Here is a 12,500-nt window from a genome sequence, read left to right as displayed (position 1 = left end):
GGATGTTCTTTAAAAAGTTCAGGTGTTCAATATCTTATGGCCTGTGTTCAGAGGTGGGAAGTAGTGGAGTACAAATACTTCGTTACTGTACTTAAGTACATTTTTCTGGTATCAGTACTTTACTCCACTACTTATTTTTCTGACGACTTTTTACTTTGACTTCTTACATTTTGAACACAAATACCTGTACTTTCTACTTCTTACATGTTGAACTCAAATACCTGTACTTTCTACTTCTTACATGTTGAACCCAAATACCTGTACTTTCTACTTCTTACATGTTGAACCCAAATACTTGTACTTTCTACTTCTTACATGTTGAACCCAAATACCTGTACTTTCTACTTCTTACATGTTGAACTCAAATACCTGTACTTTCTACTTCTCACATGTTGAACTCAAATACCTGTACTTTCTACTTCTCACATGTTGAACTCAAATACCTGTACTTTCTACTTCTTACATGTTGAACTCAAATACCTGTACTTTCTACTTCTTACATGTTGAACCCAAATACTTGTACTTTCTACTTCTACATGTTGAACCCAAATACCTGTACTTTCTACTTCTTACATGTTGAACTCAAATACCTGTACTTTCTACTTCTCACATGTTGAACTCAAATACCTGTACTTTCTACTTCTTACATGTTGAACACAAATACCTGTACTTTCTACTTCTACATGTTGAACACAAATACCTGTACTTTCTACTTCTTACATGTTGAACCCAAATACCTGTACTTTCTACTTCTTACATGTTGAACTCAAATACCTGTACTTTCTACTTCTTACATTTTGAACACAAATACCTGTACTTTCTACTTCTTACATGTTGAACCCAAATACCTGTACTTTCTACTTCTTACATGTTGAACTCAAATACCTGTACTTTCTACTTCTTACATGTTGAACACAAATACCTGTACTTTCTACTTCTTACATGTTGAACTCAAATACCTGTACTTTCTACTTCTCTCATGTTGAACCCAAATACCTGTACTTTCTACTTCTTACATGTTGAACCCAAATACCTGTACTTTCTACTTCTTACATGTTGAACACAAATACCTGTACTTTCTACTTCTCTCATATTGAACTCAAATACCTGTACTTTCTACTTCTCACATGTTGAACACAAATACCTGTACTTTCTACTTCTTACATGTTGAACTCAAATACCTGTACTTTCTACTTCTCACATGTTGAACACAAATACCTGTACTTTCTACTTCTCACATGTTGAACTCAAATACCTGTACTTTCTACTTCTTACATGTTGAACACAAATACCTGTACTTTCTACTTCTTACATGTTGAACTCAAATACCTGTACTTTCTACTTCTTACATGTTGAACTCAAATACCTGTACTTTCTACTTCTCTCATTTCCCAAACAGCTGGTTCCTTTAGTCTGAATGTGTGTTTGGTGCGTGATCATTATTCTTTAGAGTCATTGCGTGCCTATTGATTTGAACACGATCCGTGTATCCATCATTTCCTGGTCTTCTCTAAAGAAGAGGGACCAATGGAAACGTTGTCATGTTGCCGTTGTTCAGCATGGAAACATTCATTAGCTAACAATGACATTATTGTTCTATGAATATAAAGGGAGGTCAGGTACTCTTCAAAGCAGCTGCTAGCTATGGGTACTTTTTACTGAAGTAAATTTCAAAGCCTCTTTACTTTGACTTGAGTAAAGAAGTTTAGTCAGTACTTCTACTTTCACCAGAGTATTTTTAAACATGAGTATCTGTACTTGTGCTTGAGGAAAGGATGTGTGTATTTTTGCCATCTCTGGTTCTTACGCTGAGAGCTGCCACGCTGACCTCTTCCGGTTCGATGCCGTCTTTCTTCTCCTGACCCACCGCCGCCTCGTACTCTCCGCCATGGAAATCAGCCGCCTCCTTGCCCTCTGACCTCTTACCGGACACCTGAGGGAAGGTCATAAAAAACAGCATTTTAAGTCAGTCAAAGTCCAAGTCTGTTCTTGTACATATCCCATATTCTATTTACGTGTATATAGACTTCTTGCACTACTTTTTATTTTGTATTTTATTATACATGTTGCATTGTTGGAGGAGCTCAGGTCAGAATCATTTCATTGCCATTTCTACACTGTAGCGTATGAGCATGACAATAACACCTTTGAATCGTGAATCTTTCAATCTTTGAAGTCAACTTTATTGTCAATCTTTCAGTTTGTGTGTACAGAGAGATCGAAATTCCGTTTCCCACAATACAAAATACAAATATATATAACAATATGTATATACATATATATACACAATCTACAGACACATTTGTACATATGCACACATTAAGATATAAATCAAAGCACAACAAATACAAAATAACAGTCAAAATGTACATTAGTGCAAGAAAGAGAACTCACACAGCATCTTCAGTTTGAAAAGTCTCATTAAACAAGTTGTATGCTCACTACTTACAGAGTCCCTATTCTGCTCTCTGTGCTGTTCCCTCTCCTGTAGTTTGTTTTAGTGCATGTAAATGGTCTGCAAAGGCTAAAATCCCTGTGTTCCCTCCATTCGCCTCCATTGTTTACTTCTTAATATGTGTCTTTGTTGATGTCTCAAACAGATCTGACAATAAACTATTATCTTATCGCCTCGTGAATCTATGTGTCAACATTTTAAAAAATCTCAACTTTCCTTGCATTTCTGTACGGACAAACTGCGATCACACACTAATGTCTTAATCTGAGAGGTAAACACACGAGCAGCTCTATCACAGAGGAGAGTAAACACATTAACACACTTCCATGCTTTAATGAGTCTAAATCACTCGTGTAATCACTCAGAGGGCTTCATTATCCTTTCATCTATATAAGGAGACTCCACGGTTATAATATTAAGTACAAGACATCTGGGGTGAAATCTGTAGTATAAGCAATGATGGATCAAATAATTACTCTTGATGTAGGCCAAGTTGTATTTAAGTAGCCGTTCCTCTAATCGTGCAAAGTAAAGGATCATTAAAAAGGTCATTAAGTAATTAAAGGGAGTTTGGATAAGACATCATTGATGTAATACTGGATTGTCGGTCCTGAATAGCAAATTAAAAAAATGTCATTTGGTGAAGAAATGAAATAATTGACTTTTTCTTTCAGTTTTTTACATTTACTTTGAATTTTTGCAACTAAATAAATGCTTGTTTTCCTATAAATACACATGTGGGTAAGTTACAGGAAGTAGTACCAGTACGGACATGATTAAGAATTGACATTTATTCTAAGCATCATTAATTTATCTCATTGTATGTAAAAAAAAAAAAAAGGCTTTTCTTTAAAAAAATATTCTTATTTCAACCCGAATATAAAGTCTAGAAAAACGAATCCTTTTTGGACGAAAAACCTCATAATTATCATTCATTCACATCCACACACATCAGCATATCTCACCAGTTCCTCGACGCTGTGCAGTCCCATTCTTCTCTTTGATATTATAAAGATAAATATATATAAGTGTTTTATCTGGAGGTTATTCCACCCGGTCTGATGCTCAGTGTCTCTGTCCGTGTCTCTGTCAGCAGCTGGAGCCTCGGACTCTTTTATAGCTCTGTCAAACCTCTGCAGAAAAAATAGAGGTCCTGTCACTCAGCTCAGATCACATTACTGTCTTCATGTGCTCATTTGGCATGCTCACATCACCCCTCCTCATCACCCCCTCCTCATCTGCAGCTCTCCCTGTTTGGGCTTCTCTGTGTCACCGTGCAAAGATGGAGGACAGGGAAGAGGTGTCACTCTGCCTCCTTTTGAGAAAATGAAAGTGGTGCAGCGATGATGTTGTTTTATTTTTAAGCCTGATCCGGAAGTTGGCATCTCTCTTCGTCCTTCCAACCAACCAACCAACCAACCAACCAACCAACCACAACCAACCAACCAACCAACCAACCAACCAACCAACCAACCAACCAACCAACCAACCACCAACCAACCACAACCAACCAACCAACCAACCAACCAACCAACCAACAACCACCAACCACCACCAACCAGGCCAACCAACCAACCACCCATCAACCAACCAACCACCAACCAACCAACCAACCAACCAACCAACCAACCAACCAACCATCAACCAACCACCAACCGGCCAACCAACCAACCAACCAACCAACCAACCAACCAACAACCAACCAACCAACAACAACCAACCAACCAGCCAACCAACCAACCAACCGGCCAACCAACCAACCAACCAACCAACCAACCAACCACTGGGATTTTCCATGTGATATTGGATCATTGCAAACCTTATTTCAGGACAACCGAAAAACATATTGAGAAAACCATTGACTGCCAGACCAGGTGAGAGGAAGTGGAATGGACATCCCGAAACTTGAGAAAACACAAGTATTCAAAAATATATCTTCTAACACAATATAATATATTGGGAGCACAGGCCATATAGACTTTGTTTTTTGACATATATGTGCAAATATAAGTGGAAACCTAGTTGTTCGTTTAGTCTGGATAGAACATCCCAGAAATGGAGCTAAACTTAATTTACTTGCCCAAAATCCAGCATGTGATTTTGACAAGTTAACTAAACTTAAAATCTATGAGAGCTAAGATGTTTTTATTCATCACATTTCCAGCAAATGATTGAGCTAGGCTGAGCTAACATGTATATGGTATTGGAGGAATAAAACAGCCCTTATGAGCCCACAGATCAAGATAGATCTCCTCCATTTCCTGCAGAGTGAGTCCTCTCCTCAAACATAGCCCATCTTCTTCAGCGTCTAGTCACGCTGGGCTTGTTTCCCGCAGACGTACAGTGAATTCCTCGTGAGAGGAGACAGGTTCATGGCTGCTGAGAAATAGATAGTCACCCTTCCAAACATCCTGTCACCGTGGTCTGCAGCCAATCACAGGCCGGGGTCAGAGGTCAGCAGCATGCCTCCCTGTGTGACTGACAGCCAGCAGGGGGTAACGTCATGTCAGGTGCTGTTTGTGCTAAATGTTATAACTGCATATTGCACATCTCAGAGGGATGATGCTCTGATGGGACGACGGTCACAAGAGGAACTGTTCACCAATCAGAGCACAGAAAGAGACATTGAATGCATGACAAAAGTTTTGAAATGAATAAAATGACCAGAGATGGCAAAAGTCCACACATCCTTTCCTCAAGTAGAAGTACAGATACTCGTGTTTAAAAATACTCTGGTAAAAGTAGAAGTACTGACTAAACTTCTTTACTCAAGTCAAAGTAAAGAGGCTTTGAAATGTACTTCAGTAAAAAGTACCCATAACTAGCAGCTGCTTTAAAGAGTACCTGACCTCCCTTTATATTAATAGAACAATAATGTCATTGTTTGCTAATGAATGTTTCCATGCTGAACAACGGCAACATGACAACGTTTCCATTGGTCCCTCTTCTTTAGAGAAGACCAGGAAATGATGGATACACGGATCGTGTTCAAATCAATAGGCACGCAATGAGTCTAAAGAATAATGATCACGCACCAAACACACATTCAGACTAAAGGAACCAGCTGTTTGGAGAATGAGAGAAGTAGAAAGTACAGGTATTTGAGTTCAACATGTAAGAAGTAGAAAGTACAGGTATTTGTGTTCAACATGTAAGAAGTAGAAAGTACAGGTATTTGAGTTCAACATGTAAGAAGTAGAAAGTACAGGTATTTGTGTTCAACATGTAAGAAGTAGAAAGTACAGGTATTTGATTTCAACATGTGAGAAGTAGAAAGTACAGGTATTTGAGTTCAACATGTGAGAAGTAGAAAGTACAGGTATTTGTGTTCAACATGTGAAGAAGTAGAAAGTACAGGTATTTGGGTTCAACATGTAAGAAGTAGAAAGTACAGGTATTTGTGTTCAACATGTAAGAAGTAGAAAGTACAGGTATTTTGTAGTTCAACATGTAAGAAGTAGAAAGTACAGGTATTTGAGTTCAACATGTAAGAAGTAGAAAGTACAGGTATTTGAGTTCAACATGTAAGAAGTAGAAAGTACAGGTATTTGAGTTCAACATGTAAGAAGTAGAAAGTACAGGTATTTGAGTTCAACATGTAAGAAGTAGAGAGTACAGGTATTTGAGTTCAACATGTAAGAAGTAGAAAGTACAGGTATTTGAGTTCAACATGTGAGAAGTAGAAAGTACAGGTATTTGAGTTCAACATGTAAGAAGTAGAGAGTACAGGTATTTGTGTTCAACATGTAAGAAGTAGAAAGTACAGGTATTTGAGTTCAACATGTAAGAAGTAGAAAGTACAGGTATTTGTGTTCAACATGTAAGAAGTAGAAAGTACAGGTATTTGAGTTCAACATGTAAGAAGTAGAAAGTACAGGTATTTGAGTTCAACATGTAAGAAGTAGAAAGTACAGGTATTTGAGTTCAAACATGTAAGAAGTAGAAAGTACAGGTATTTGAGTTCAACATGTGAGAAGTAGAAAGTACAGGTATTTGAGTTCAACATGTAAGAAGTAGAAAGTACAGGTATTTGAGTTCAACATGTGAGAAGTAGAAAGTACAGGTATTTGAGTTCAACATGTAAGAAGTAAAAGTAAAAAGTCGTCAGAAAAATAAGTAGTGGAGTAAAGTTCTGATACCAGAAACATGTACTTAAGTACAGTAACAAAGTATTTGTACTGCACTACTTCCCACCTCTGTTGAAATGACAGTATGAAGTTCCCTTTTTGCCCTTCTTTAGGCCTTTCTCATAAAAACTGAGCCGTCACGGTGGTATTTGCAGCCGTGTCGTCCACGCTTGACCTTTGAATTCCTCTGAAAGTGACTTCATGGCTGCGAGCTATTTCTGAATCTGACCTTGTGACGGAAATAGACGCTAAAAGGAGGAACTGTTTCAGATCCGGACCCTCGGAGTAACGGCATAATACTGTTTACATCCAGCAGATGTGCAGCTTGTCAAACTGAAGGAACCATGAAGAGAACCATGATGATGACATTGGGAGTTAGCACATCCTCTTACAGTTGTTGTAACACTAGGATGGGTCAAATGCAGAGACTGGGGGGGGCAGTGGTTCATTACATTACATTACATTACATTACATTACATTTAGCTGACGCTTTTATCCAAACCCCCAACTTGGCGCCGGCTACACTGACTGCCTCTCCACTCTGACCTCTCAATGTGTGTGTGCGAATATATACCTGTGTGTATAAAAAACTGAGAGAAACGGAATTTCCCTCGGGGGATCAATAACGGTCCTTCTTCTTCTCCTTCTTATTGCCAGTCGGGTGATGTGTTGGATTGGACGTCTTCTAGGGTCAGGGCGACATTACAGATACCTTCACACTTTTTCGAAGGTGTCAAAGAACACACAAATGACTTACAACAAACATCTTGGCGTGGTTACATAAGTGGAACCTTTCTGGACACGCATGAAAGCCGTTTCTTTGTGATTCTTTGAAGGAGAAGGCTTTATTGATGCAGTGTACTCCTATTATTTCACTGTATGTAGAATCCTCTTTAAGTTGCATTGTTTTAACCTTCTGGTAGTGACAGTTATTATGCAATGTCCACATGAAGGTCTTCAGTACTCTGATAGATACTTCAGAGACACTACAGAGTGTTTTTATGTATTTATAATTGTGCTCGGCCAGCAGCAGCTCTGACCCTGGAGTTATTACCAGGAGAAGGAAGAACATTTTAATTCAGTTATTTCTGGCTGTGATGAAGTGTGTGATCGCTCTGCTGACAGAAGCACAGCTTGAACAGGAACAGGATCACATGGTCTCCAACAGAGAGACTCAATAAAAGACCAAGTTTACTCAAATAAAAGTGTTCCTGTTTCAGCCGCTCCTCCACAGACGGCTTCAGTATATCTGCAGCCGTCTGTGGAGAGACTCCGCAATCTCTATACTGTACGTGCAGAAGTACTCAGTTTACTTGAGTAAAAGTAGAAGTACTCAGTTTACTTGAGTAAAAGCAGAAGTACTCAGTTTACTTGAGTAAAAGTAGAAGTACTCAGATCTTGTACTTGAGTCAAAGTAAAAGTACTCAGTTTACTTGAGTAAAAGTAGAAGTACTCAGATCTTGTACTTGAGTAAAAGTAGAAGTACTCAGATCTTGTTCTTGAGTAAAAGTAGAAGTACTCAGTTTACTTGAGTAAAAGTAGAAGTACTCAGATCTTGTACTTGAGTAAAAGTAAAAGTACTCAGTTTACTTGAGTAAAAGTAGAAGTACTCAGAACTTGTACTTGAGTAAAAGTAGAAGTACTCAGATCTTGTACTTGAGTAAAAGTAGAAGTACTCATATCTTGTACTTGAGTAAAAGTAGAAGTACTCAGATGTTGTACTTGAGTAAAAGTAGAAGTACCAGAGTGTAGGAATACTCTGTTACAGTGAAAGTCCTGCATTCAAAATGTTCCTCAAGTGAAAGTAGAAAAGTATTCTCATCTAAATATAGTGAAAGTAGCGACAGTGAAAGTAGTCGTTGTGCAGATTGGTCCATTTCAGAATAATATATATGATATGTTTTATAATGATTGATCATGAAAGTGTTCTCAAAGCTGGTAAAGGAGCAGCTAGTCTGAAGTACTTTGTATACTGCAGGGTAGCTGGTGGATTTACTCCAGGTGGAACTAAAGTCTGATTCAACACTTGGTTATATTTCACATCATTCATCCAGATCTGTGAAGTAACTAGAGGTATTAAATACATGTAGTGGAGGAGAAGTACACCATGTACCTCTGAACTGTAGTGGAGTAGAAGTACACCATGTACCTCTGAACTGTAGTGGAGTAGAAGTACACCATGTACCTCTGAACTGTAGTGGAGTAGAAGTACCTCTGAACTGTAGTGGAGTAGAAGTACACCATGTACCTCTGAACTGTAGTGGAGGAAAAGTACACCATGTACCTCTGAACTGTAGTGGAGTAGAAGTACACAGTAGCACGTACAGTACTTGAGTAAATGTACACCACTGGTTTGGCGTTGAACCACGAGGGAAGTATCTCAGTTCTTTAATTATAAATAGTGTCTGTGCAGAATTCCTCCTCTGGAAGTAAACCTAGTTTTTATTATTAGCCTCGTAAATCCCCCCCTCACCCAGTTCCTGATTCTCTGCCTCAGCACTGTTTATGAGCGTGTCATCGTGCAGAGATTAACCTTCACTCATAGATTCAACCCGTCCGCTTGTAACTCAGAGCTGTTAGCTCAGCATCCGTCTGAGGACAGAGCCGTGACTCTGACAGGAAGTTCAGAAACTGATCTGACTGACGGGGGGATGAGATATATATAGACATTTGTATTCATTGGGATAAACCCCTTGAGATGCACCATCTCGTTTTCAAGGGGGTCCCGATCAAATGTGACGAGAAAGATTCACAGGTGGAAAGATGGAGCTCAGTCCTGCTCATGTGGGACTGATGGTGGAATTAATGAAGAATCTGTTTCTCTGTTGTCCCCGTTCATAAAGCATAAAGCAACAGCATCAGAGCACAGAGTCTCTAGATGAGTTTACAGGAGTCCCTCGTTCTTATTGAACATCCATGTTGTAGTCCGCTGTATAGAGAACTGTAGTCTCCATAGTTTCCCCACAGCAGCAGACGCTCATTCAGGACGTCCGCTGGCGCATCATAAACCAACACATCCTCACTCCCAGGTCGGCCTATGTTGACGTTATGTCAAGTCTCCCTGTCGGCTTTTTCCAACGCAAGGGGGGGGGCCTTAGCGTCCATTTACAACGCAAGGGGGGGCCCTTAGCGTCCATTTTCAGCTTTCCGGGATGTCCATATGCTTCTATGGACGCTCATGGAAGCACGGCATTCGTTTGTGTCGGCTGCCCTTAAAGGCAATGTGAGCGTCCATTCTCATTGGATAACGGAGAATTGTACACCCGGAAGTAAGTATTCCCCTTACTGTCGATTGATTTTACAGTGATATCTGCACTACTCATCGACTAAAAAACACCAGATTATCCTTGTTAATTACACAACATTGATTGGTTTAAATTGTGTGCAATGCTTTTGTATTTTTCCCCTTCGATTCGGAGAAACAAATGTTTTTTCGGAGTAAAGGATGGCAGAAGACACTACACTACCCAGAATCCCCAGCTATCGTTTGGACTACACCATGTGCTCTGTTTGACAAACCCCGTGATAGTCCTCAAGGTCTGTGATTGGAGAGTGTGCTCCGAGGGTTACGCCGAGCCTCGAACAGCACTTGAAATGGGATGGAACCACGCAGACTGTCCAAAACTGGATTTGAACGGGTCCACCGCGTCCCCCCCTCCCCCACCCCGTCCCCAGAACTACAAATGCTGGCTATTCTGTTTCGCAACATGTTCTGTATCTATGGCACGTCTCTACTGGGAGTTGTAGTTTTAAAAGACGTTTTCGTATTTCCCATAATAAGAAGTTGCCAGTATTAAACTGTGTACATCCCTGGAGGTTTAGGGGATAGGAAACACTCACATTTAAAACATATAATTAATAAATGGGTGAAAATTGCTTGTGCCCATAATGGGCAGCATTAATATATATATACACACATGCCAGCTAAGGTCAGAAGAGCTTTATTTAACAGCTGGTCTTATGTTTGTGACCCCTGTTGTTAATAGATAACATTACATTACATTAATTGATGAGCCTGAAACATGCACTTGTTAAGGTTCAGAGGCACATTTTGCAAATATGGCAGTAGCCATCGATCAGCTTAAGATAAGATATACTTTATTGATCTCAAGTTGGAACATTTGCGTTACATCAGCATGTGTAACAGTTAAATATGCAGTGGTATTTATTTGTAAATCATTTAGTATAATCACACAAATTCTGTGTTTTATATTCAACAATTCTGTGTTCTTTATTTATTGATTGTTCAATACCTGACAAGGTCGGAGATGAAATATCTACATACATCTTATAAGAGTATAATACATTATGTATAATATCAGTTAAAATAAGTGCTTCAACATAGTTAACATTGCTGGAGGTACGCACAAATATTGATAGATGTCTTGTAATGCACTATTGAGGAACCTGCGACCCAAGTTTTTCATTCAATGCATAACTACACCATAGTTGTGTGGGCCTATATGATATGTCAATAAACCTTAGAAAATCTTGAAATCTTGAAAGGGATGTGCAAAATAGTCATTATATACAGTCTTTAATGAACTATTAGTAGAGAATAACGAGTAATTAATATGCTTTAGGGATCCTATTAATATCTAATAATAAAAATAATGAAATTCAATAACATGCTTTAACCACTAGGTGTCCCTTTATATCAGCTGTGCAACTTTATGGTGTAAATACAGCCTATCTACCAATTGGATCAAATATAAAAGTCAGCCGAATTAGTGTTGATACTGCAAGGAGACGTATTGTGTGAAAAGAAATGTAAGATGTTGTTTAATGGCTGATATATTTATGATCCACGTCACGTTTTCAGTTCCTCATGTTTGTCTAGAAGTCTTCTCATCAGGGCTCTATAAATACAGAACTACGGCAGATATGTAATATTTAATGCAGCCGAACCGTGTATTACAATGCCGGTATGTGATGACTTCTAAAGAGAAAAGCAAGCACACTCGGAATAAAGCATTATTGTATTTTTTAAAAATGTTTTCGGTCTGTTTCCGTTATTTGTTAATGACGATGTGCTGTGAGATGTGAGACTGGAATTGCACAGGGGGAAATAACGTAGGCTATCTTTAGATGCGGATTTTGTTAAACTAATATGTTTGCGCTGTGGACCAACACTATACATTGACGGGGAAGGGGGTAGCAATAAAGATAACACCATTAAACAGTTACACAACATAACAGAAATAATATCGATAGCAGCGTCCCTAGCAACCACCTTGGTAACAATGAAAACGTTATGGACGCAATTTCCTGAAGTAATCTTCGTAATAACTAGCAAACTAAAGATCATGTACATCCACTGCACACATAATCTGAAATAACAACTCATATTTCTCGCATCAAATGACATCAAAACGCATTTTAATGGCCAAACTAACTTTAAAATAGGCATTTTACACAGAGAATAAACGAAGTTCGGCCATGTTTTTTTTTCTGCAGGGAGAAATTTGAAGATCACGTGACGTCAAACAGAGCACATGGTTGTAGTCCAAACGATAGCTGGGGGATTCTGGGTAGTGTAGTGTCTTCTGCCATCCTTTACTCCGAAAAAACATTTGTTTCTCCGAATCGAAGGAGAAAAATACAAAAGCATTGCACACAATTTAAACCAATCAATGTTGTGTAATTAACAAGGAAAATCTGGTGTTTTTTAGTCGATGAGTAGTGCAGATATCACTGTAAAATCAATCGACAGTAAGGGGAATACTTACTTCCGGGTGTACAATTCTCCGTTATCCAATGAGAATGGACGCTCACATTGCCTTTAAGGGCAGCCGACACAAACGAATGCCGTGCTTCCATGAGCGTCCATAGAAACATATGGACATCCCGGAAAGCTGAAAATGGACGCTAAGGCCCCCCCCCCCTTGCGTTGAAAATGGACGCTAAGGCCCCCCCCC

At 39.0% G+C, this 12,500-nt stretch overlaps 1 protein-coding gene across 1 annotated transcript in view; it reads right to left on the bottom strand.

Moving 5' to 3' along the window:
• Positions 1–3,700, bottom strand: part of ankrd1a (ankyrin repeat domain 1a (cardiac muscle)) — an 11,033-nt gene extending 7,333 nt beyond the window's left edge. The window contains exons 1-2 of the mRNA XM_034240589.1: positions 3,421–3,700; positions 1,808–1,933 (exon numbers count right to left, since the gene is read on the bottom strand). Of these exons, the coding sequence (XP_034096480.1) occupies positions 1,808–1,933; positions 3,421–3,447 (153 nt within the window). The 5' untranslated portion in view covers positions 3,448–3,700. The remainder of the gene's footprint in view (positions 1–1,807; positions 1,934–3,420) is intronic.
• Positions 3,701–12,500: the final 8,800 nt, after the last annotated feature.

The sequence above is a fragment of the Gymnodraco acuticeps genome, unplaced genomic scaffold, assembly GCF_902827175.1.
Source record: "Gymnodraco acuticeps unplaced genomic scaffold, fGymAcu1.1, whole genome shotgun sequence".
NCBI lineage: Eukaryota > Metazoa > Chordata > Actinopteri > Perciformes > Bathydraconidae > Gymnodraco > Gymnodraco acuticeps.
The sequence above is the reverse complement of the archived record's forward strand: the minus strand, read 5'-3'. Positions and strand labels throughout refer to the sequence as shown.